The sequence below is a fragment of the Phyllobates terribilis genome, unplaced genomic scaffold (genome assembly GCF_046119375.1).
Source record: "Phyllobates terribilis strain yellow unplaced genomic scaffold, ASM4611937v1 Scaffold_8__6_contigs__length_399053987, whole genome shotgun sequence".
Lineage (NCBI taxonomy): Eukaryota > Metazoa > Chordata > Amphibia > Anura > Dendrobatidae > Phyllobates > Phyllobates terribilis.
In genome coordinates, this window is record NW_027362768.1 from 52,354,893 (window position 1) to 52,382,484 (window position 27,592).

General features: G+C 45.0%; 1 protein-coding gene across 3 annotated transcripts in view; it reads right to left on the minus strand.

Annotated features, from left to right (window-relative positions):
• Positions 1–5,710: 5,710 nt before the first annotated feature.
• LOC141156692 (beta-1,3-galactosyltransferase 2-like) overlaps positions 5,711–27,592 on the minus strand; it is a 131,600-nt gene continuing 109,718 nt past the window's right edge. For 2 of the 3 annotated variants that reach the window (XM_073642957.1, XM_073642958.1), the window contains exon 2: positions 5,711–7,339. In XM_073642957.1, the coding sequence (XP_073499058.1) occupies positions 6,149–7,270 (1,122 nt within the window). In that variant the 5' untranslated portion in view covers positions 7,271–7,339 and the 3' untranslated portion in view covers positions 5,711–6,148. The remainder of the gene's footprint in view (positions 7,340–27,592) is intronic. The other variant, XM_073642956.1, reaches the window with a different exon arrangement.

The window sequence follows — 27,592 nt, forward strand, 5'->3', positions numbered from 1 at the left end:
GAGTAAGCTTCAGTACCTTTACTGGTGATGCTGCAGGCACGGTCCAGGGTACTCCAGGCGAAGGGCGCACTTTTGGACTCTCCCCAGTGAGCGGGTATAGGGCCTCCTGATTCGTTGCTTTATTCTCTAAGCTTCTGACCTGCCTGGACCTAGGCCTAGCTTGGTTTCTGTCTCTCTTTGCACCTGCTGACCTGGTGGTAGGGCCTTCTCTTTGGAGATCACTCTCCCTGGACGCTGGGACCTCCGTGATATTGATACTGTAATCAGCGTTTGGTGAACCTGGGACCTGTACTCCTCCAGGGGTTCCGGTGGTTCCTACTGGGTATAAGGAGTCCCTGTAGGCGCGGACCCGGTGTCCGGTATATATATCGGGGTGAGCCTGATATGCTCCTCTGCCCCCTTGCTACTTCTTCCTTCTCCTCTCGCCTTCGGCCCACTCAGGTCCCTCACTAGGCCTTCACACGTGCTGTAGGCCTTGGCTCGCCTAAGCACAGCAGCCAGCATGCTGCTCTCTGAGCATCAGCACGCTCTCAGCTCACATCTGTCTGAGCTAACAACTAACTGAAACTCTAACTGAGCTGCCTGGCTCCACCCTCCCTATATATATCTCTAACGGGCTCCCTCTGCTGGTCTGAGGTGATAGGGTGGAGGTGTGTGAATGTGTGAGGGCCTCTTGTGGAGAAGTCCATCCATGCACCCTTCTGGGTTCTGTGGCACCAATGCGCAGCAGGGCGCCACACCAACCTCCACGGCAAAACAGGGACACTGTCCAGGACAAAACTAGGGTGAGATAGGCACTGACCCTATTTTTATTGAGTGTGAAACTCACTTTTTCCTTTGAGTTACAAGTGTTTCTCACTAAATTTAGAATATAATCAAAAAGTTAATTTATTTCTACAATACAAAAAGTAAAACTCATATTATATAGAGTCATTACAAACAGAGTGATCTATTTCAAGTGTTTATTTCTGTTAATGTTGATGATTATGACTTACAGCCAATGAAAACACAAGTCATTATCTCTGTAAATCAGAATAGTTAACAAAAAATACCTACAAAGGCTTCTGATGCGTTTATAAAGGTCCCTTAGTCTGTTTCAGTAGGCTCCACAATCATGGGGAAGACTGCTGACTTGACAGATGTCCAGAAGGCAGTCATTGACACACTGAGGGTAAGCCACAAAAGGTTATTGCTACATTGTGTTACAGTGGCCTCCACTTTACCCGCACTTCTCGCCCTGGTAACAGACATGGTAAAGGAGTGGGTCTTCTCCTTTCTACCAACTGCACCTATAGCCCTACCCTACATTATTCTCCCTTCTTTCGAAGTCCACTCTGTCCGCATCTAATCTCCCTCCAACCTCCAAGTGGCCGTCATATACCAACCTCCGGGGCTGGTCACTGCCTTTATTGACCAATTCTCCACCTGGCTTCTTTACTTTCTCTCTGCAGAGATTCCCACAATCATCATGGGCAATTTCAACATCCCACTGTTACTCGCCAGTCAGCAACATCCAAACTCCTGTCACTTACTTCATCTTTCCTTTTCTTCAGCTGTCCTTTTCCTCTGCCTTACACCCTCAGTCAAATGGACAGACCGAGCGTGTCAATCAGAATTTGGAGACCTACCTGAGGTGTTTCTTCTCTGAAAATCAGGAGGATTGGGCATCCTACATACCCCTGGCAAAATTTGCCATTAATAATTATCGTAAATAATCCACTGGCAGGTCACCGTTCTTCGGTGCATACGGTTACTACCCACAGTTTGGTACCTTTAGTGGGGGAGGAGCTTCAGGAGTTCCTGAGGAGGAACGTTTTGCTTCATCGCTCTCCTCGGTGTGGCGGGAGGTTCTGAGTAATTTTAAAATCATGGAAGACAGGTATAAACATATGACTGACAGAAAACCCTTGCCAGGTCCGGACCTGAATGTGAATGACTTTTTGTGGTTGTCTACCAGGAATATCAAGTTGAAAGTCCCTTTTTGGAAGCTGGGACCTAGGTTTATTGGTCCCTATAAAATAATCACCGTCATTAACCCAGCAGCGTTTCGTCTTGAGCTTCCACAGGCCCTCAAGGTCCACAATGTTTTCCACAGCTCCTTACTCAAGAAATATGTGGAACCTCTTGAGCCCTCACCGCTATCGCCGCCCCATCGCTTCCTATAACCATCAACAAGCTTCTTACACCTCTTAACTTGAATTTTGGACCACTCTTCTTTTGCAAACTGCTCCAGGTGTCTCATATTTGAAGGGTGCTGGGCAGCTTAAGAACACTATTAACCTGCAGGTTAACCCCATATATGCAGGCTAATAACTTTTTTTTACATGAAAGGTTCCCTTCAAGTCTAGGATGCCTTGGATATTCACTGCAAATTCCGAGCCCTGGGTCCACTGCCAGAATGCAACTATGGATGTCAAGTCTCTGTGCTCAAACAATGGCAAACAGTAGGTGCAAGCCAATACTTTATATAAAATAAAAATCTAACCATAGAGTAAGCCTTACAACCGATGAGGTTTGTATTGAATAACAACAATGCTTGCAAAAATTCAGATTAAAAAAATAAATCAATATATACAGTATATGTGATGTTTGTGAAAGTGAAATAAGCTTCAATGAAATTGACACATAATTAAAAAAAACAATGTTGGAAGAGAGAGAATGAAGAAGTAAGGAATCTTGAGAAAGATGCACTCATATTGCTGAAATACTAGAGTGTTCCTTGTATCTGTAAAAAAATGTAAATGACTTGTACCCAAACCTTACTACCCAGCTCTAGTCCACATATAAAATCAGTGAAATTTTCTCATCTACAGTCTCCAATGTGGTGAATGTGGGACTACATTTATGAGAAAAACTAAGTACACCCTCTTTAAAGTCTATGGTTTCTAAGGTATCAGGACATAATAAAAAAAATTCTGATTCTTAGAAGGTCCTAAAATAAATACCTAATTACCTCATTGACATGGTATTATCACAGACCTGCTGTAGAGCAGTAAACTAGAAAAACTTAACAATTAATCAAATAATATACTTGTTTTACATGTGGTTGTTCTGAAGGAGACGGTTTGACTTTTAAACATGTTGACAATAAACCCCTTTTATCTATCCTTGATCCTCGGATCTTGTCTTTGACATTTCGGCAGCGCAGATCAAATCCACTTCTCCTGGTATATTATATGTTGAACTAGCTATTGAACCCGTTCTACGCCCGGGTGGCAAGCATTTTTATTGGTATATGGTCTACAATGCTGGTATGTGCTGCCCCCGTCCAGTTATTTGCGCTTCCCCCATCCTGTCTCCACCATTCCTATCCTGGTATGCATGGCACCCCTCACCCCCAATCCTGGTATGCAAGGGACTCCTCATCCCCAATCCTGGTATGCATTGCACCCCTCATCCCCAATCCTGGTATGCGTGGTACTCCTCATCACTATCCTGGTATGCATGGTACTCCTCACCCCCAATCCCGGTATGCGTGGTACCCCTCACCCCCAATCCCAGTATGCATGGCACCCCTCATCCTTATCCTGGTATGTATGGTACCCCGTATCCCTATTCTGGTATACATGGCACCCCTTACCCCCCAATCCTGGTATGCATGGTACCCCTCATCCTGGTATGCATGGTCCCCTCACCTCCCAATCCTGGTATGTGTGGTACCCCTCACCTCCCAATCCTGGTATGCATGGTCCCCTCACCCCACAATCATGGTATGTGTGGCCCCCTCACCCTCCAATCCTGGTATGTGTGGCCCCCTCATCCCTTTCACGCTGTACACACATACAAAAAAATAAACACTTATAATAAACACCTTTCTTCCCTGTGCTCCAGCGCTGCGGTGTCCTGTTCTGCCGGAGGCCTGGGGAGGAGTGCAGCGCCGGAGCACAACGCTGTCCAGCGCCCTTTTGCTGAAGACACACCGCAAATGTGTCTTCAGTAAAATGGCGCCGGATAGCGCTATGCGCATGCGCCGATCCGACGCCTCACTCCTGCCCCGGTCTCTGGCGAAGAGAGGCACCGCGGCAACGCTCCTCCCAGTCAGGTAAGTATCTAAGTATGGCGCTGGATATCGCGGTATGCATTCAGTGTCTACGCATACTGCGATCTCCGGCGCCATACACACTCCTCTTACCTGTAACGGCTGGATGCCTGCTTCTGTCTGGAGCCAGACTGCGAGTCACGCATGCGCAGTCTATAAAGGCTTCAGAGACATGCATCCCCCGTTATATTTTCGTGGTTGTGTCATACAGAACCCCACCAGGTGAGCATACCATATTCTACCCACTCTGCATATCCGGGATAAAACCCTATTTGCGCTTTACGATTTCCTCTAGCAACAATTAATCAATGGCATTTGATTAGCAGCACCTGACGGCTACTTATCCTTTTAGTTCATATGAAAGCAGTAAGGGTGTAGTTAATCTTTTCACATACTGCTTCCGCATTTTGGTCTATTTTTTGGAAAAAATTAGTAATGAGACAATGTTTTGGGTTATGCTAACTAGCACTATGAAAATAAATGGGGAGATGTTTGTATCAAAGCCAACCAGGTAAGTTGAACTTTTCTGGAGATTAAAGGGTGTTTGTCCGCACAAAGTGACTGTTGAAACCAAACACTATTCCTTGATTGACAGCTCAGGCTTTACAAGAACCAGAGAAGGGCAGATATACATGGAGAACAAGTAGGTAGGTAAGATGGTATAATGAACTGTTTGGCCATGCTAAGGGTGTACCAAACAATTATGCTTGCTTTAAGTAGTCATTTTAGGTTGACAAACTCCCTTTGAAAGGGGTTGTCACCTTTCATAAAAAGGGGTTGTCACCTTTCAAAAAACATGTGCCTGCAGGGTCACTTACCTTAAAAAAACAGCCTTACTTATCTTCCCTGGAACCAGCTGTCATGTTGCTATTGTCTGGCAACCCGGGACCAGGGGCTCCTACCCTGTGCCTAACCCTAACTTCCCCAGGTTACTTCACATGGCGAAGATGCTGGGGCTATGTACCTTGCTTTTCTCCTGAATTGGGCTCTTATCTGTCCCCTCCTCCACTCAGGGAAGTGAGGAGGAATAGTGTATGTAAATACACCAACCAGACAAACAAGGGAAGACATATGGAGACAAATAAAAATACCAAACACACAAAATATGCACTCACAAACAACAGAGGGATACACCGAAGGGATTAGGAAGGTAAACAAAATAGAAGAGGATGGGACAATGCACACAACCAAAACTCCAAGCAACATTAACAGAACAACTCTCATTAAACGCCTCTACAGATCACCTCCACTCCTCACCACGCACTCCAAGACTTAACACTGGCAATCCAGATTGCCAGAGCAGAGACTACATAGGAGAAGGAAATGGTTGATATTGCTCAGCTGAGAACTTCCAAGAAGAAAGCTACAGAGACTCAAAGCTGAGCAGATTACCACCTGCACTTATGAAAGAAACTAGCATCATTTAATAAGAGGGAGAAGTGCTTCTGATCAGTGTAGTAGTACGTGAACTCAGACGCTGTGGTCTTCTGGCTCCTCTCTGTTGCGGTAAACCTGTGACACCAGCACTGTGTCTCCAATGCTGTCTCAGTCTCTGTTATTTGGCTGCAGCCAATTACTAAGCTCAGCAGTTTTTGCCATCATTCCATCTACATCAGCGACAGCAGACACAGCACTGTATGCAGACAAGGTAAGTAAAGCTCAGTTTATTTTTTTTAAAAGTAAATGAGCCTATGGGTAAAAGTTTCTTGAAAGACAATCCTTTTAAAGGTGTAATAAATTTTCAATACCCATATTTTAAGAATATATTAGGCTTCAGATGATGCCTTTGGTTACTGTGAGACTAAGATCAATCAATAATTCTAGAAACATGGGCAAACTTGTTCACAATAAAACATACACCAATTACATTGTCATTTTAATTTAACCAATGATTCATTTGATTTAGCAATAGTACTAGTAATCATAATCAATTGATGGTCATTATACTTAAAAGGTACCTGTATTTATATCCTTGTAAACATTATGACACACAAAATATACAAGTACCTGTACAATTTATACCATTGTAAACCTCACTATACACGAAAAATACAAACACAACAGCAAATTTGGTACTAATCAGCACATAAATGGTATTTGATTTGTTATTTAGACACAGATATGTTTACTTTTCTGTAAATTCTCCCAGTATGTGATCAGTTCACTGGGCTCGAATTGGTGAGAAGTGACTATCTGGTTGTACAGACAGGGAGAATATGAAACTTTCCAATGGTTAAAATCAGAATCTTTTGGAGGTGGTACTGGCAAAATCCCCAGCTTGTTTAGGCATACCCCAACAAATACATCTTCTAAGTGAAGCAATTTGATACTTGCAGATGCCTTCAAAATCTTTTCTGCCAGGTCTCCTGAAAATACATAGCCAGTTCCTGAGCAAAACACAGGATAGTGTTCACCTGGGTACAATTCCGGTGACATGTACCATTTACTCTCGGTATTACGATTGGGCAAAAAGTCTCTCATTAAATATCCAGTGAAGTAACTTTTTCGAGGTGGTTGGTCAGGTCTTAGCAGTTTATTTATTAAATATTCTATATTAACAAACATGTCACTGTCTGTCTTCATGACATATGGAATTTGTGGACAATATGTCGCTACCCATCTCAACCCCATCAAAGTCTTTAGAGTTAAGTTGTTGTAGGTGTCCATGTAATCCTGCTGTATGATGTCATGATAAGTTTGACTCTCTTTTACAAGAGCTTGTACTGCATCATTATTGGATGCAGTTTCTTTCCCTAATAAGAATAACCTCAATGTTAGAACACCGGGAACAACGTCTTCCTTTCCCCATGTCTTCCTGATTGCTTGACGTGCTTCGCTCTGCCATGGTTGCACTGCAATAAGCAGAATAATAAAAAGTCTGTTCTCCAGGCATTTATTGGGTTCATTAATAATATACTTGAAGTGGTATATGTCAGTGACCATATTGCCAGGTTCTCCAGTTTGATTTAAACTTGTTGATATTTCAGGGCTTTCTTTTGAGCCTGAATAATTTCTTAGACTTTTCAAGAAATGAAAGTTAATCAGATTGCCTGCTGGAAGGGTATCTCTGTTAGCAAATCTCTTTGGAAACCAGCTATAATTGTTTACAGCCAATAATATGAAGAGGAGGAATGCCGCGGTCACAAATCCCGACACGATGCCATGGATCACTGAGCGTGTGGGGTTCAGCTTCAGCCATGAGGAACAGCAGTGTCGTTTTCTTAAAAACATGTTGGAAATGTCAAATATTCCTTTGCTGTATCACAGAAAAGCCTATATGTCTTTGTCTGAAAGCCAATGCTGAAAATCAAAAAGAAAAGAAAAGTTGAGTATTGAACATAAATATATTCTTCATGGTTTTTTTTAAACACATGCAAAAATAAGTATCAAGGTCTATATGTTTCTTTCTAAAACCAGATACAGTAGCTGCAATGCATACAATGACACCTACATTGGACAATGACAGTATATTCTTAATTTCTTTGGTCTGTATTTTCTTAAATGGGGGGAAGAAATAACATGCTATACACACACAAAAGCACACACATATATATATATATATATATATATATATACACATATCTATATACGGTGTATATACAGTACAGACCAAAAGTTTGGACACACCTTCTCAATTAAAGATTTTTCTGCATTTTCATGACTATGAAAATTGTACATTCACACTGAAGGCATCAAAACTATGAATTAACACATGTGGAATTATATACTTAACAAAAAAGTGTGAAACAACTGAAAATATGTCTTATATTCTAGGTTCTTCAAAGTAGCCACCTTTTGCTTTGATGACTGCTTTGCACACTCTTGGCATTCTCTTGATGAGCTTCAAGAGGTAGTCACCAGAAATGGTCTTCCAACAATCTTGAAGGAGTTCCCAGAGATGCTTAGCACTTGTTGGCCCTTTCGCCTTCACTCTGCAGTCCAGCTCACCCCAAACCATCTCGATTGGGTTCAGGTCTGGTGACTGTGGAGGCCAGGTCATCCTGCGTAGCACCCCATCACTCTCCCTCTTGGTCAAATAGCCCTTACACAGCCTGGAGATGTGTTTGGGGTCATTGTCCTGTTGAAAAATAAATGATGGTCCAACTAAACGCAAACCGGATGGAATAGCATGCCGCTGCAAGATGCTGTGGTAGCCATGCTGGTTCAGTATGCCTTCAATTTTGAATAAATCCCCAACAGTCTCACCAGCAAAGCACCCCCACACCATCACACCTCCTCCTCCATGCTTCACGGTGGGAACCAGGCAAGTCGAGTCCATCCGTTCACCTTTTCTGTGTTGCACAAAGACACGGTGGTTGGAACCAAAGATCTCAAATTTGGACTCATCAGACCAAAGCACAGATTTCCAGTGGTTTAATGTCCATTCCTTGTGTTCTTTAGCCCAAACTTGTCTCTTCTGCTTGTTGCCTGTCCTTAGCAGAGGTTTCCTAGCAGCTATTTTACCATGAAGGCCTGCTGCACAAAGTCTCCTCTTAACAGTTGTTGTAGAGATGTGTCTGCTGCTAGAACTCTGTGTGGCATTGACCTGGTCTCTAATCTGAGCTGCTGTTAACTTGCGATTTCTGAGGCTGGTGACTCGGATAAACTTATCCTCAGAAGCAGAGGTGACTCTTGGTCTTCCTTTACTTGGGCGGTCCTCATGTTAGCCAGTTTCTTTGTAGCGCTTGATGGTTTTTGCAACTGCACTTGGGGACACTTTCAAAGTTTTCCCAATTTTTCGCACTGACTGACCTTCATTTCTTAAAGTAATTATGGCCACTCGTTTTTCTTTACTTAGTTGCTTTTTTCTTGCCATAATACAAATTCTAACAGTCTATTCAGTAGGACTATCAGCTGTGTATCCACCTGACTTCTGCACAACACAACTGATGGTCCCAACCCCATTTATAAGGCAAGAAATCCCACTTATTAAACCTGACAGGGCACACCTGTGAAGTGAAAACCATTTCCGGTGACTACCTCTTGAAGCTCATCAAGAGAATGCCAAGAGTGTGCAAAGTAGTCATCAAAGCAAAAGGTGGCTACTTTGAAGAATCTAGAATATAAGACATATTTTCAGTTGTTTCACACTTTTTTGTTAAGTATATAATTCCACATGTGTTAATTCATAGTTTTGATGCCTTCAGTGTGAATGTACAATTTTCATAGTCCTGAAAATACAGAAAAATCTTTAAATGAGAAGGTGTGTCCAAACTTTTGGTCTGTACTGTATATACTGTATATACACTGTGTGCAGAATTATTAGGCAAGTTGTATTTTAGAGGATTATTTTTATTATTGATCAACAACTATGTTCTCAATCAACCGAAAAGACTCATAAATATCCATGCTTAATACTTTTGGAAGTTGGAGTGGTTTTTTTTAGATTTGGTTATCTTAGGAGGATATCTGTTTGTGCAGGTAACTATTACTGTGCAGAATTATTAGGCAACTTAATAAAAACCAAATATAATCCCATCTCACTTGTTTATTTTCACCAGGTAAACCAATATCAGTGCACAACATTTAGAAATAAACATTTCTGACATGCAAAAACAAAAACCAAAAAAATTAGTGATCAATATAGCCACCTTTCTTTATGATGACATTAAACAGCCTTCCATCCATAGATTCTGTCAGTTGCTTGATCTGTTTTCGATCAACATTGCGTGCAGCAGTCACCACTGCCTCCCAGACACTCTTCCCAGAGGTGTACTGTTTTCCCTCCCTGTAGATCTCACATTTTATGATGGACTACAGGTTCTCCATGGGGTTCAGATCAAGTGAACAAGGGCGCCATGTCATTATTTTTTCTTCTTTTAGACCTTTACTGGCCAGCCACGCTGTGGAGTAGTTGGATGCATGTGATGGATCATTGTCCTGCATGAAAATCATGTTTTTCTTGAACGATACGGACTTCTTCCTGTACCACTGCTTGAAGAAGTTGTCTTCCAGAAACTGGCAGTAGGTCTGGGAGTTGAGCTTCACTCCATCCTCAACCCAAAAAGGTCCCACAAGTTCATCTTTGATGATACCAGCCCATACAAGTACCCCACCTCCACCTTGCTGGCGTCTAAGTTGGAGTGGAGCTCTCTGCCCTTTAGTGATCCAGCCACTAGCCCATTCATCTGGCCCATCAAGAGTCATGCTCATTTCATCAGTCCATAAAACCTTTGAAAAATCAGTCTTAAGATATTTCTTGATCCATTCTTGACGTTTTATCTTTTGTTTCTTGTTCAAAGGTGGTCGTTTTTCAGCCTTCCTTACCTTGGCCATGTCCCTTAGGATCGCCCACCTTGTGCTTTTTGATACTCCAGTAACGTTGCAGCTCTGAAATATGGCAAAACTGGTGGCGAATGGCATCTTGGCTGCTTCATGCTTGATTTTCCTCAATTCATTGGCAGTTATTTTGCACCTTTTTTGGCCAACACGCTTCTTGCGATCCTGTTGGCTATTTGCCATGAAACGCTTGATTGTTCGGTGATCACGCTTCAAAAGTTTGGAAATTTCAAGACTGCTGCATCCCTCTGCAAGACATCTCACAATTTTGGACTTTTCAGAGCCCGTCAAATCTCTCTTCTGACCCATTTTGCCAAAGGAAAGGAAGTTGCCTAATAATTAAGCACACCTTATATAGAGTGTTGATGTCATTAGTCAACACCCCTCCTCATTACAGAGATGCACATCACCAGATTTACTTAATTGATAGTTGCCTCTCAAGTCTATGCAGCTTGGAGTAGGACAACATGTATAAAAAGTATCAAAGTGATCAAAATACGCATTTGCCTAATAATTCTGCACGCGGTGTATATATATATATATATATATATATATATATATATATATTGTAAGGCAGCGCTAGTCATCATGCCGGGGAACACTCGCTTCACTGGGTCAACTAAAGCACACATGCGACGACTTTCCGGTATTTCACCAGCAGTTTATTATTTATCATAACCGAGACCATCTCAGTGGCTCGCCGACATTTTGCACATATAGTGTCCAAGAGCCTTTCCAGTGACATGAAATCCACTTGGCTCCAGATACAGCCTTCAGCAAGGTAACAATATAAATGTCCACATCAATCAGGGTTTTACCTTTGCCGGGTTTTAGCTGCTTCAGACTTATTCTGCCACAGCTGTGGCTTTATGGCTTCCCAGATGGGGGTCTCCAGCCCTCGTACCTTCAAAGGCTGCGGGTATGTTTTCACACCTAACATTCAGCCTCTGCCGTCCAGGACTCTTGCCTTCCAAGCCTCTTGCCCCCAAAGGCTACTGGCATCGCTTACACATAAGGATCCAGCCTCTGCCTTTCAGGCTTCACCAGGCTTCACTAGGCCTCACTAGGCCTCACACTCTAATGGTGTCCCACACAGGGAACAGGCCTCACGCTTTTCACACCCTGTCTCAAAACTACCATTATAACCCACCGTTCACACAGAGACCATGTACTTGACAATTGCGCTGCTCAGCCCCTGGAACATTAGTCATCGACATTAGCCCATTCCTTAGGGACCTACCATCTGTCATTGTCACTGACTTCGTCAAGTCACATTTCCGGGTCGTTACCTTGTCAGACCTCCCCCGCTCCCAGCGGTCAGTCGTAACCTTGTCAGACCTCCCCCGCTCCCAGCGGTCAGTCATAATCTTGTCAGACCTCCCCTGCTCCCAGCGGTCAATACAGCAGTGTGACTCACATGCCCTGGTATCTAAGGTCCGGTTCGACTCCGTAATGTCCCGTACTCTATTGGGTCGTTTGTATGGGCCACTCAGACCTGAGTTACTGGAGGTCTCACTACCTCTAAACCCACGCCCACTATCCTCAGGACATCTTGGAAAGTCTCTAACTTCTACTGTAGCCGTTCTATTATTTGAAGGGCCCTTTCTCTGTCTGGTCTCACAATTTCTAGACGGCTGCCATCTTCTGCTGCTCAGACGATGCTGTCTTTCCACTCGCAGTCTAACGAGATTCAACTGTTCTACCTCTCGCAGGTAGGTCACTCGGTACTCCATCAGCATGCGTATATATGCAAGACTTTCTTCCTATCCTACAGCGGAGAATGACACCATGCCGTCTTCATCTGGTATCCAGTCTTGACGATCACGTGGACTGCTTTCATCACACCAGACTTCTTTACCATCATCTGCATGGCTCGGCCATTTCTCCCAATAAGCTTTCTTACCAGAGCCTGAGGCACCCGGATGACCTCTTCATGCAGACTTTGAGCTTTTTTCATAAGCTCCAGTTGCCTAACGGCTTGTTCCGTCTTCAACCGGAGAAACCGCTTCGTGCGAATACATCGCCAGAGCATGTCACTTAGGATAGCCACCCCCTTCACTGTGACTTCGGTTGTGGACAGGACCAGCAGCTGTTTAGCTTCTGAGGTCGAGTACACCTTACAGGCTCCCACGGCCTTCTTAAACTCTTCATGCACAGACTCACTGGTGTATTCTTCTCTAAAATCCTTGGGTACGTCTATGAGGCACTTGTACCGAGAGGTTTCTGTCTCACCAGTGGTCTCCAAATGATCATCTAGCTCAGGTTTCAGGGCCAACTGACTTTCAGCTTCTTCACCCTGTATGCTTCCCCTGAGCTGACTCACAGCTACAAATTCAAGAATTTTCGTCTTGACCACTTCCATCTCATACTTATCTTCTGTTAACACACCCTTAGCTCTCCTCAAGTCCACCTTCTCATGGTATAAACGAGTAAGTGCAACCTTTTTTCCCTTTTCCATCTCCAAGCAGGCCTCGTTCACTGAGTGGTACTTTGCCAGGCGACCTTTGAGCGCGAAAACTTCTTCCTCTAGCTCCGCTACTCGCCTCTCAGCAGCCCATCTCTGAAGCTCTTCCTGCTTCCACTGCTCCTTTAAGAGTAGAGTTCTCTCAGACCTCTCTGTCTCCCATGCGCCCACTCGGCTCTCAACAGCCAGTCTCTCAAGCTTCTCTTGCTTCAAATGGGCTTGTAGCGACTCCTTGAGCTCCTTGATCTCGGCTTTTACATCCACCGAATCATCCGAGCTCATATTATTCGAGGAGGTATTTGCTTCATATCTCCCATCTCCAGTGGCCAACTCCAGGCCCTGGTCTGTGGATTCTCCGATAGACTCCTCCATCTTTTTCCGCTCAGCTTCCATCTTGCTGATTCTTTCCTTAAGGTACGTCTCTGCCCTCTGGAGATTATCACAGAACGTCTGCAGCTCCTTCACCTGAGCTTCCAGACCTAGGGTCTTTCTGCGGAGATCACCATTTTCATCACGGGTGTCCTGCAGAGTGGTCTCAACCACTTGGCGCATGTGCTCTGCATCCGCCTTATCATCCTCTAGTTTTTCTTTAACCCTGAGGAGATCCTCATAGTCTCTCTTAATTTGTTGCAGTTCCCCACTGCATTCACCATATTCCTTCTTGGATTCACACAGCTCCCGGTTGAACTGTTCGCGCAGTCATTCTAGGTTTTGTTCACGCCCAGAAACTTCATCCTGCAGTGCCTCCTTCTCAAGCTTCAACTGCAAAACCTCCTCCTTGGTTTTGCAGCAGTCCTCCTTAATTTCCTGGAACATTTCCTTCCATTGGTTAATTTCCTCGTTGCTTCCCTCCAGGTCTCGCTGTAAGTTACTCACAACCTGGTATATTTTCTGCCGTTCAGACGCCAGGCTCCGCTGGTCTGCGGACACGTTCTTTAGGTTTTCCCATAGTTGCTGCACGTCACTCTGACACTGCTGCCTGATAGGCTCCAGCTCTTGGTCATGACTGGCCACCTCCTCTTTCAGGGCTGTCAGATCCTGATCCTTCTGTCTCAGTACTTTACCGGAGGTTGCTACTGGCAACGTCACCTCCTCTTCTGCCTCTAAAGGAGTATCTACACTTGAAACAAAGGCACACAGTACTACATTTTCTTTATTTTCACTTGCAGCAAAGACTACAGGAGCAACCTTTTTGTGGCCCTTGCGCCGTCGACAACGGGAGGGGGACTTTCTTTCCTCGTCTAGCTCCTCCTGACTGAACTCTCCTTCTACTTTCGTAGTTTCACCGTCACCTATGGGGTCTGTGTTCCTCCGCATGGTTTTGTGGACTAACAGGTCACCTCCCACTTTGACGTCAACCCCTTTTACTGGAGCAACCCCGTTATCAACGGTCAAATTGTTGTTTTTAGGCAGTACCAACCCACAACCAGTAACAAATTTTGGTTTTCTATACTCCATGCTCTTTTGAAAATCCGCCCCCTTTTGAGACTCCGCCCCCTTTTGGACACCCACACCTGTAGGGGGAATTTTGCAAAAAAAATCAGCAATAGTCTTAGGACCCAGTTCACAACATCTCTTACCACCTCCCGGGGCTCTCTGGGACAATACTGGCGCCCCCGGAGAGTTCACAGAATGGTCCACTGCAGCCATTCTATACGGTGCCCAAAGCCCCTGCCATTCCTGCACCATGTCCTGTAGACGTTTCTCAAATACCTGCTGCGGTTTTAACCGGCACTTTAATCGCTCAATAGGTCCATGTTCTTTTGCTGCTCCGTTCACAGCCATCGCGGTACACTATTCACACTAGACACTTCACACCGCTCTCCCCGGAAAATTTTCGTGGCCCCGCCGAGCCACAGCAAACCAGGTTTGAGTTCGAAGACAATTTTCGTAACGCCGCCGAGTTACAGCAAGATGCTTTAATCTTCGTGACCCCGCCGAGCCACAGCAAGATGCTTGTATCCACACTCGTCGTCCTGTGCCGTTACCCCTAGCAACCGGGCTGCAGTTGCTCCTAGCAACCAGGCTGCAGTTGCCCGCATTCTCCAACCACATGTAAGGCAGCGCTAGTCATCATGCAGGGGAACACTCGCTTCACCGGGTCAACTAAAGCACACATGCGACGACTTTCCGGTATTTCACAATCCAGCAGTTTATTATTTATCATAAACCGCTCATAACCAAGACCATCTCAGTGGCTCGCCGACATTTTACACATATAATGTCCAAGAGCCTTTCCAGTGACATGAAATCCACTGGGCTCCAGATACAGCCTTCAGCAAGGTAACAATATAAATGTCCACATCAAGCAGTGTTTTACCTTTGCCGGGTTTTAGCTGCTTCAGACTTGTTCTGCCACAGCTGTGGCTTTATGGTTTCCCAGATGGGGGTTCTAGCCCTCGTACCTTCAATGGCTACTGGTATGTTTTCACATCTAACATCCAGCCTCTGCCTTCCAGGACTCTTGCCTTCCAAGCCTCTTGCCCTCAAAGTCTACTGGCATTGCTTACACATAAGGATCCAGCCTCTGCCTTTCAGGCTTCACCAGGCTTCACTAGGCCTCACTAGGCCTCACACTCGAACGGTGTCCCACACCGGGAACAGGCCTCACGCCTTTCACATCCTGTCTCAAAACTACCAGGGTTTATATATCTTCCAATGCACACAGGACCTGTGCAGATGTCACAGTCATGTGATCAGACCTTCTGTGTGCACAGGACCTGTGCTGATGTCACAGTCATGTGATCAGTCACCTGAGGGGGAGGTACATGGTCAGCCAAAACACACCCTGGACCATTACAGTAATGCCGCAAGCCGCTGCATTACAATATATATATATATATATATATATATATATATATATATATACCGTGCCTACAAGTAGTATTCAACCCCCTGCAGATTTAGCTGGTTTGATAAGATGCAAATAAGTTAGAGCCTTCAAACTGCAAACGAGAGTAGGTTTTATGAACAGAAGCATAAATCTTACAAACCAAAAAGTTATGTTGCTCAGTTGAATTTTATTAAATTTTAAACATATAAGTGTGGGTCAATTATTATACAACCCCTATGTTTAATATTTTGTGGAATAACCCTTGTTTGCAATTACAGCTAATAATCGTCTTTTATAAGACCTGATCAGGCCAGCACCGGTCTGTGGAGTTATCTTGGCCCACTCCTCCATGCAGATCTTCTCCAAGTTATCTAGGTTCTTTGGGTGTCTCATGTGGACTTTATTCTTGAGCTCCTTCCACAAGTTTTCAATTGGGTTAAGGTCAGGAGACTGACCAGGCCACTCCAACACCTTGACTTTTTCCCTCTTGAACCAGGCCTTGGTTTTCTTGGCTGTGTGCTTTGGGTCGTTGTCTTGTTGGAAGATGAAATTACGACCCATCTTAAGATCCTTGATGGAGGAGCGGAGGTTCTTGGCCAAAATCTCCAGGTAGGCCGTGCTATCCATCTTCCAATGGATGCGGACCAGATGGCCAGGCCCCTTGGCTGAGAAACAGCCCCACAGCATGATGCTGCCACCACCATGCTTGACTGTAGGGATGGTATTCTTGGGGTCGTATGCAGTGCCATCCAGTCTCCAAACGTCACGTGTGTGGTTGGCACCAAAGATCTCGATCTTGGTCTCATCAGACCATAGAACCTTGAACCAGTCTGTCTCAGAGTCCTCCAAGTGATCATGAGCAAACTGTAGACGAGCCTTGACATGACGCTTTGATAGTAAAGGTACCTTACGGGCTCGTCTGGAACGGAGACCATTGCGGTGGAGTACGTTACTTATGGTATTGACTGAAACCAATGTCCCCACTGCCATGAGATCTTCCCGGAGCTCCTTCCTTGTTGTCCTTGGGTTAGCCTTGACTCTTCGGACAAGCCTGGCCTCGGCACGGGAGGACACTTTCAAATTCTGTCCAGGCCGTGGAAGGCTAACAGTAGTTCCATAAGCCTTCCACTTACGGATGATGCTCCCAACAGTGGAGACAGGTAGGCCCAACTCCTTGGAAAGGGTTTTGTACCCCTTGCCAGCCTTGTGACCCTCCACGATCTTGTCTCTGATGGCCTTGGAATGCTCCTTTGTCTTTCCCATGTTGACCATGTCTGAGTGCTGTTCACAAGTTTGGGGAGGGTCTTAAATAGTCAGAAAAGGCTGGCAAAAGAGATCTTTAATCCACACATGTGAAGCTCATTATTCTTGGTGCCTGAACTACTTCTTAATACTTTAGGGGGACCAAACAGAATTCTTGTGGTTTGAGGGGTTGAATAATAAATGACACTCTGAATTAACTTTTAACGTTTAACCCCTTAATAACATCTGACGTACTAATACGCGTCTGTGCCCTGGGACTTAAGAGCCAGACCCGTATTAGTACGTCATCGCGATCGCGCACGCACACAGGCTGTGCGGGCACGATCGCCGCCGGGTGTCAGCTGATTGTCACAGCTGACACCCGTTACTATGTGCATGGAGCGGTCCTGCACCGCTCCCAGCACATTAACCCCCGCGATGCTGCGATCGAAGTCGATCGAAGTCGATCGCGGCATTGCGGGGGCAAGGGGAGGTGATCGGCGATACTCACCTCCTCTTCCGGCTTCCAGCGCAGTCTGCAAAGGCTTCCCGGGTGTTGCCATGACGACCCGATGTCGTCATGACAACATCCGGGTCACCAGAGAGCAGGAAGATTGCTTGGACATGCGCAGTGCATCTCCAAGCAATCTTCACACTGTGCACTTCTGACAGCCTTCATGGCATAGGGATGGTGCTCCATTCCTGTGCCATGCAGGCGATCAGAAAAAAAAAAGTGAAAGTCCCAGAGTGGGACAAAGTAATAAAGTGTATAAACTGTGTGAAAGTGGAAAAAAAAAAAAAAAATGTGCAAAAATATTATAAAAAAAAAAAAATAATAATACACCAAAAATAAAAATATAATGTACCCATCAATAAATATTATTATAAAAAAAATTTAAAAAAAAACAATAAAAGTACACATATTTGGTATCGCCGCGTCCGGAACAACCTGACCTATAAAACTGTCCCACTAGTTAACCCCTTCAGTGAACACGGTAAAAAAAAAAAAAAAAAAAACGAAGCAAAAAACAATGCTTTATCACCATACCGCCAAACAAAAAGTGGAATAACACGCGATCAAAAAGACGCATATAAATAAAAATGATACCTATGAAAACGTCATCTCGTCCCGCAAAAAACAAGCCACCATACAGCTCCATCAGCCGAAAAATAAAAAAGTTATAGCTCTCAGAATAAAGCGATGCTAAAAAATATTTTTTTCTATAAAATAGCTTTTATTGTGTATAAGCGCCAAAACATAGAAAAATGATACAAATGTGGTACCGCTGTAAACGTACTGACCCGAAGAATAAAGCTACCTCATCAATTTTACCACACGCGGAACAGAATTAAAAAAAAAAAAAAAACAATTCCTGAATTGTTGGTTTTTGTTTATTCTGCCTCCCAAAAATCAGAATAGAAAGCGATCAAAAAATGTCACGTGCCTGAAAATGGTACCAATAACAACGTCAAGTCATCCCGCAAAAAACGAGCCAGCACATGACTGTCTGCCAAAATCTGGAAAAATTATAGCTCTCAAAATATGGCGATGCAAAAACTAGATTTTACAAAAAATGCGTCTTTTAGTGTGTGACAGCTGTCAGTCATAAAAACCCCATATGATTCTGGCATTGCTGTAATGACACCGACCCGAAGAATAAAGTCGTCTAATCACTTATACCGCACAAGGAACAGCGTCAAAATAAACTCTTGGGTTAGGATTGGGCTAGGGTTAGGGCTGGGTTTGGGGCTAGGGCTGTGCTGGGGCTAGGGTTGTGCTGGGGCTAGGGTTGTGCTGGGGCTAGGGTTGTGCTGGGGCTAGGGTTGTGCTGGGGCTAGGGTTGTGCTAGGGTTAGGGCTGGGGTTGGGATTTTTTTCAAAAGTAAGAAAAAAAGATGACGATATGGCGACTAGTGTTGAGAGCAAGTGCTCGCTACTTGAGTTTGCATCGGCTGCTCTGGTATGCATTGAGTATCGTGGGTATTTGAGTGACATGCTCGAGTTTCTGCCCCATATGCTTCGCGGCCAAAAAACTTTACGGGGATTGCCTGCCATGCACGAGCGATCCCCGCATGTTTTTTTTTGGGTGTCTAATAACCGTGAAACATGCGGAGCAGGGACTAGAGCATGTCACTCAAGCACACGCTGTACATGGTGCATACCTGAGTACCCGATGCAAACTCAAGTAGCGAGCACTTGCGCTCAAGAATAATGACAACTTATTCAATATGATGACCTAATGTAAACAAATTCTGTGCCGTACCTCTGGGTTCAAAATGTTCACTATACACCTTAATAAAATCCTTGAGGGGTATAGTTTCCAAAATGGGGACACTTGTGGGGGAGCTCCACTGTTTAGGCACATCACGGGCTCTCCAAACGCGACATGGTGTCCGCTAACAAATTGAATGGAAAATCGGCTCAAATTGTTAGCGGACGCCATGTTGCGTTTGGAGAGCCCCTGTGTGCCCAAACATTGGAGCTCCCCCACAAGTGACCCCATTTTGGAAACTAGACCCCCCAAGGCACCTATCTAGATGCATAGTGAGCACTTGGATCCCCCAGGTGCTTCACAAATTGATTCGTAAAAATGAAAACGTGAAAAAAAAAAAACTTTTTCATTTTTATGAATCAATTTGTGAAGCACCTGGGGTTCCAAGTGCTCACTATGAATCTAGATAGGTGCCTTGGGGGGTCTAGTTTCCAAAATGGGGTCACTTGTGGGGGAGCTCCAATGTTTGGGCACACAGGGACTCTCCAAATGCAACATGATATCCGCTAACAAATTGTCGGCTCAATTTGTTAGCGGATATCATGTTGCATTTGGAGAGTCCCTGTGTGCCCAAACATTGGAGCTCCCCCACAAGTGACCCCATTTTGGAAACTAGACCCCCCAAGGCACCTATCTAGATGCATAGTGAGCACTTGGAACCCCGGGTGCTTCACAAATTGATTCATAAAAATGAAAAAGTGGTTTTTTTTTCACTTTTTCATTATTACGAATCAATTTGTGAAGCACCTGGGGGTTCCAAGTGCTCACTGTGCATCTAGAAAGGTGCCTTGGGGGGTCTAGTTTCCAAAATGGGGTCACTTGTGGGGGAGCTCCAAAGTTTGGGCACAGAGGGGCTCTCCAAACAGAATGTGGTGTCCGCTAACAATTTGATCCGATTTTCCATTCAATTTGTTAGCGGATACCATGTTGCATTTAGAGAGTCCCTGTGTGCCCAAACATTGGAGCTCCCCCACAAGTAACCCCATTTTGGAAACTAGACCCCCCAAGGCATCTATCTAGATGCATAGTGAGCACTTGGAACCCCTAGGTGCTTCACAAATTGATTCGTAAAAATGAAAAAGTGTTTTTTTTTTCACTTTTTCATTTTTACGAATCAATTTGTGAAGCACCTGGGGGTTCCAAGTGCTCACTATGCATCTAGAAAGGTGCCTTGGGGGGTCTAGTTTCCAAAATGGGGTCACTTGTGGGGGAGCTCCAAAGTTTGGGCACACAGGGGCTCTCCAAACACAACATGGCGTCCGCTAATTATTCAAGCAAATTTTACAATCAAAAAGTCAAATGGTGCTTCTTCCCTTCCGAGCCCTGCCGTGCGCCCAAACAGTGTTTCTTCCCCAAATATTGGGTATCTGCGTGCCCAGGGGAAATTGCACAACAAATTTCGGGGTCCATTTTTTCTTGTTACCCCTGTGAAAATAAAAAAATTGGGTCTAAAGTAACATTTTTGTGAAAAAAGTTAAATTTTCATTTTTTTCTTCCACATTCAAAAAATTCCTGTGAAGCACCTGAAGGGTTAATAAAGTTCTTGAATGTGGTTTTGAGCACCTTGAGGGGTGCAGTTTTTAGAATGGTGTCACTTTTGGGTATTTTCTGTCATAAAGACCTCTCCAAGTGACTTCAAATGTGATGTGGTCCCTAAAAAAATGGTTTTATAAATTTTGTTGGAAAAATGAGAAATCGCTGGTCAACTTTTAACCCTTATAGCTCCCTAACAAAAAAAAATTTTGGTTCCAAAATTGTGCTGATGTAAAGTAGACATGTGGGAAATGTTATTTATTAACTCTTTTGCGTGACATATCGCTCTGATTTCAGGGCTTAAAAATTCAAATTTTGAAAATTGCAAAATTTTCAAAATTTTCGCCAAATTTCCGTTTTTTTCACAAATAAATGCAAGTGATATCGCAGAAATTTTTCCACAATCATGAAGTACAATATGTCACGAAAAAACAGTCTCAGAATCAGGGGGATCCGTTGAAGCGTTCCAGAGTAATTACCTCATAAAGTGACAGTGGTCAGAATTGTAAAAATTGGCCCGGTCATTAACGTGCAAACCACCCGCGGGGCTTAAGGGGTTAAAAAAAAAAAAAAAAAATTTGCTGCAGTGCATTTCCCACTTCCAGGCTGATCTACAGTACAAATGTCATAATGCCAAGTTAATTCCGCATGTGTCAACCAGCTAAATCTGCAGGGGGTTGAATGCTACTTGTAGGCACTGTATATGTGTATACACACACACTCAGCATGGTGGCCTTGCAGCGTTGGGATCCTGAGTTCAAATCTCACCAAGGACAATATCTGCACATTCCAAACACATACTGACGGAGAATTTAGATTGTGAGGCTCATCATCATCACTATCCCAGTGATGATGTTGTCTGTAAAGCACTGTGGAATCAATTGCGCTATATAAGCGAGCAAAATATATATATATAGTAGATACATTATCACATCACAATATTAGTAGCTCATACTATGTCTCTGTATGCCGCCAATTTATTGCTATACGTTCCATTGTATGCTATATTACTAAAGTACGGTAATCTTTATCAAAAGCATTGGTTCTAGGGAAGTTTTTAATGTCATACAAAAGTGCCATACAAAAGTATCATACACTCGTATAGTGTGCATGAAGTGTCTGAACCTCTTTTATACACATACTGTATACCACTTACAGGCTCCCTTCTTATGGTTATGCCAAATACATAAGCACAGTTTTATTGATCACCCCCTGCAGGCATATTTCTATACGTTAACTGTACAGCAGAATGGACATCTCTAAAAAAAGACAATGGGCCTGATTTACCAAGCCGTTTCCACCAGAATTTCAGTGTAAAACAGCTTGAAATGAGGCAAAATTTGTTGATGTACACAACGTAAAGGCAGCTCCCCTTGCTAGGTCTAATAAAGAACATTTGGGTGCATTTGAAATGTCATTGTACAAGATTTCTGTACCAAGATATTGTGTTATTAAAGGGAATCTGTCACCCCCTGGGAGATATTAGACCTCTACTATGGGCATACAGGGTATAGAAAAGTAAAACTATACATACCAGTATGGCCCATAGTAGAGGTTTGATTGCAAAGAAAAGTGTTTTTATAAACTCCGTTTTGCACAGGTTTGGCGTCCCCCAGACTCCAAGAAATCCCCACCTAACTGTTTATTATTTTATTATTCCCCAAAATCCCCGCCTATATGCTTATTTATAATATCCCCCCCCCCCTCCCCTGCACGTCACAGGGCCCTGTGATGTGCACTGTGCTCCCTGACTTCCTGGGCATGAGCAAAGCACCGCTCGCATAGAGCGCACTTTGCTTCATCCCGGCCCCATCTCTCCGTGAACTGCACCGCAGGGTTCTATGGCGGAGGCGCCGGGGAGTCATTGTCACTTGCCTGCGCAATAGAACCCTGCGGCGCAGTGCACGGAGAGACGGGCCAGGAGGAAGCAAAGCATGCTCTACGTGAGCAGCGCCTTGCGCATGCCCGGTAGGTCAGGGAGCACAGTGCATGTCACAGGGCCCTGTGACGTGCAGGGGAGGGGGGAATATGATAAATAAGCATATAGGCGGGTATTTCGGGGAATAATAAACAGATAGGTGGGGATTTCTTGGAGTCCGGGGGACGCCAAGCCTGTGCACAACGGAGTTTATAAAAACAGATTTCCCTGCAATCAAACCTCTACTACGGGTCATCCAGGTATGCATAGATTTACTTTTCTATACCAAACCAAAAACTCAATTTGCAGACAAGTGTGCAAAGCAGGAGATCTGATATGGCTAGGTGAGAGGTCTCTGACTGGGGATCTAAGGGGGAATGTTTCTTCTTGTGTAGAGTGCCAAACTGGTGTAAGGAGACTTACAGTCTATACAATGCTGGTCTGGTAATTTACATATGCAAAGGAAGAGGACTGGATCTCTGACGCCATTTAATGCCAATTCTAAAAGTCAATATTGACCCTTTAATGAGCCTTGCTGGATGACTTAACATAAAAAACCAAACCTAAAAATCTGTTTGCAGACACATGTTTCAGGGTATTGCCCCTCCTCAGTGCAAGAAGAAGATTTTGACTTTTAGGATTACAACATCTAATAGGTGGCACCAGATATCAAGTCCTCTTACTTAAAAACTTATCTTTAACTTCCTTTAAGCCTGCATCCCATCTTGCTTTGGGGATTCTATATGGTTTTACAGTACATGTATTTTTACCCCAGGCAAAAGTTATTATATTGAGTTTTATGAGAGTTGTCTGCCTTGGTTTCTCAATAAAGATTTTTCTGTTATGAATGTCAAATTGTTTAGCCTTTTTCTTTTGCTTATTAGACTGATATAACAAAGGTTAGGCTATCTTCACCTCTGGCATTAGTGACATTATTGACACATTAGGTGGAAATGTTCCACAGAAAAGACTTGCCGGCCTTTCAAAGGTTTTATCAGATTACAGTACATTCCTTCAATTATTTAAAAAGAGAAATTTGGCAAATAGCAAGGGACCAACCCTTGTTTGTCCACTGTAGGGACATGGACAAACCACTGGAACTTTGTGCAAATGAATGAACCTTCGTCCCCCCTTTCTTAAAGAGAACTTGTCACTTCCAAAAATGCTATCTACCTGCAGTTATAGTGGTAATCTGCAGGTAAATAGCATTTAAAGGGAACCTGTCAGCTGATACATACTGCACAAACGCTGTGACGTTTCAGAAAAAATACTTTTAACAGCTGCCAGGGACCGAGCAGTACTATTGACTCATTGTACAAGCAGGTCCCCAGTGGCTTCTCCCTGCTCGCTGACAGTGACTGACAGGTCTCAGGCTATAAGCGCACACTGATGAAGAAATAAATCACTGCACGACCAATAGGTGGTGCACGAGCAGGGTCCAACGCCAGTAGATATGTAATGTAAACACTCGGCACTCAAGATAATTTCTCAAAATTTTTTATTCAATCAGGAGTGTTAGGTAACAACGTTTCGGTCAGATAAACCTTCACCAGAACACTCTGTAATAATGAAATCAACAGAAAAATAAATACATAGGAATTAATATTGAAAATAATATTGATACTACAATATTCATATTCCAGTCATGTATGTTTTAATCACAGCAAAAATTCATATATCTCAACAGCAGAATGCATAGAATATATTGAAAATACATAAAGGGTACAATAACAACGCTGTGATAGAGTCCAATATAATTTTTCTATAACTCAAGGAGAGGTAAGCAAAAATAGAATGCAGGAGACATAGGAGAAAAAGAAGCGTACCTGTATGATTGAGAGATAAGGGAAAATGTGGGACCCAATGCCTCACATGTATGGAATTATTTCTGTAAAGTAATAAAGTGCCAGGTATGTAACCTAAATTTCTATCAGCAGCCCCAGAAGAATAAAGGTGTTACGGGTCCAGGGGGTGGAACCTCTGTGCTACGGTGCAAGGAGGGACCCAGAGGGGCGTAACTAAGTATCAACCCGGACCGACCCTGGTCGTACGGCGACTAACGACTCCATGACCAGTGAGGGACTGAGCTGAGGGACCAGGTGCTACTCTGGGGACGACCTTGTAAGGGAGCAGGTGACTCCCACGGTACAGATGGCAGGGACTGACCAGAATAGCAGGTAGGCACAGCAGGCAGGCTGGCGAACGGAAGCCTCCAGGTAGGCTATCAGGTAGTCACGGCAAGTGACGGCAGGAGTCTCTAGGTGGTCATGGCAAGTGATGGCAGGAGTCTCTGGGAAGGCACGGCAGGTAACAGGCAGGTCACAGGCAAGTGCTCCCAGGTGAGCGGGCTGGCAGGCACGACAGGTAACAGGCAGGCAACAGGCAAGTGCTCTCAGGTGAGCGGACTGGCAGGCACGGCCGGTAACAGGCAGGCAACAGGCAAGTGCTCCCAGGTGAGCGGACTGGCAGGCACGGCAGGTAACAGGCAGGCAACAGGCAAGTGCTCCCAGGTGAGCGAGCTGACAGGCACGGCAGGTAACAGGCAAGTAACAGGCTGGCAGGCAAGACTGGTAGTCAGGCAAGCAGCGGGACCTGAGGGCTGAAGCAGAGATCAGAAATACTGTGCAATAACCTTTGCTCGGGCACCTCCATTTTGGAGGAGGTGCCTTGAATATGGGAGGACCCTCGGCTATTGGCCGGGGACTCCTTAGGACGGCAGCAGGAAGAGGAGCGCCGGTGAACGCAGAGCGGGGAGTGCGGGGAGCGAGGAGGTGAGTGGGACGGCGTCTCTGCCTGGCAGGGGGCAGAGACACCGATGCCCCCTCTTTTTTAGGCCAGAAAGGAATTTTTTAAAGAGAAGCGGGGCATGAATGTTCTCCCTGGGTTCCCAAGTTCTCTCCTCTGGGCCAAACCCCTTCCAATCCACTAAAAAAAGGTTTTTCCTCTTACCCTCTTAGTGGCTAGAATGTTCTCTACCTCAAAAATGTCCTCAGCGGAAACCGGAGCAGGGGGAGTACCTGGATTGTTGGAAAAAGAGTTAAACACAACTGGTTTGAGGAGAGATACATGGAAGGAGTTGGGAATCCGTAAGGTGGCCGGGAGTTTTAACTTGTAGGCCACTGGGTTGATTTGTTTGAGAACTTCAAATGGACCGATGAACTGAGGACCCAACTTATAGGATGGTATTTTGAGTCGGACATGTTTGGAAGAGAGCCAGACTTTATCTTCCGGGTGGAATTGAGGTGGATCCAGACGTCTCTTGTCAGCATGTTTCTTCATCCGCTCGGAGGACTGAAGAAGTGCGGACCTAGTATTTTCCAAAATGGTGGAGAATTCGCTGACAAGAGCCTCCGCGGCAGGGTTGTCCACCGAGGCGGAGATGAGAAACGGAATCCGAGGAAGTTGACCGTAGACCACGAAGAAAGGGGATTTAGAAGTAGATTCGCTCTCATGGTTGTTGTAGGAGAATTCGGCCCATGGTAGGAGCTCCATTCAATCGGTATGGTGAGCGTTAACAAAGTGCTGGAGGTAGCTGGTAAGGATTTGATTGATACGCTCCACTTGGCCATTGGACTGTGGATGGTAAGCAGAGGAGAAATCCAGGGTGACATCCAGTAGCTTACAGGTAGCTCTCCAGAAACGTGAGGTGAACTGAACCCCTCGATCCGACACAATGTGGAGGGGTAGGCCATGGAAACGGAAGATATGACGGAAGAAATCCGTGGCCAGCTCCGATGCAGAAGGGAGACCAGGCAGAGGGATGAAATGGGCCATCTTAGAGAAGCGGTTGGCGACCACCCAAATGACTGAACAACCGGCAGAAACAGGGAGATCAGTAATAAAGTCCATGGCAATGTGCTGCCACGGGGCAGCAGGTAGGGGAAGAGGAAGGAGGCGACCGGCTGGAAGATGTCTGGGAACTTTGTTGCGGGCACAGGACGAACAGGCCGAGACCAAGTCTACCACATCCTTGCGCAGGGTAGGCCACCAGTAATGCTGGGTAATGAGTAGGAATGTCTTCTTTTGGCCAGCATGGCCGGCTAGTTTAGATAAATGACCCCAGTGAAGAACCTTCTCACGATCTGGTTCCACTACAAACGTCTTACCGGGTGGAAGACGAGTCAGATCAAGGGGGCGACATTCATCACTTTGGAGGGGTCGATGATGTGCATAGGCTCCTCCTCTGGATCGGAGGACAGGAAAGATAGGGACAAGGCGTCGGCTTTGACATTCTTGTCCGCCGGGCAGAAATGTAGGATGAAGTCGAAGCGGGCGAAGAACAAAGACCACTGGGCCTGACGCGGATTGAGTCTTTGGGCATTCTGGAGATATGCCAGTTTTTTTTGATCCGTATAGATGATCACCGGGTATAGAGCCCCTTCAAGCAGGTAACGCCACTCCTCCAGCGCCAATTTAACGGCTAACAGTTCTCGGTCTCCTATGGAGTAATTGCGCTCAGACGAGGAGAAGAGTTTGGAGAACAAGCCGCAGGTTACCATTCTCCCGGATGAAGACTTTTGGGTGAGCACCGCTCTGGCTCCGGAGGAGGAAGCATCAACCTCCAGGTAGAACTGTTTGTTGCAGTTCGGACGGTGCAGCACTGGGGCAGAGGAGGTTTGCTTTAAGGAAAGGAAGGCCTCCTCAGCTTCGGGCGACCATTCCTTGGGATTTGCTCCCTTACGGGTGAACGCAGATATGGGAGCAGTCCGGGAAGAGAAGTGCGGGATGAAGAGACGATAGTAGTTGGCGAAGCCCAGGAATCGCTGAATCGCCTTCAACCCCTCCGGACGGGGCCACTTTAGGACAGCGGAGAGCTTCTCGAGATCCATTCATAGGCCTGTCTTGGAGATAACATAGCCCAGGAATGGAAGAGAGGTCTGCTCGAAGAGGCACTTCTCGAATTTTGCATAGAGGTGATTCTGCCTGAGCCTAAGCAGGACCTGACGAACATCCCTCCGGTGTATGGGAAGATCTGGAGAGAAGACCAAGATATCATCCAGGTATACCACCAC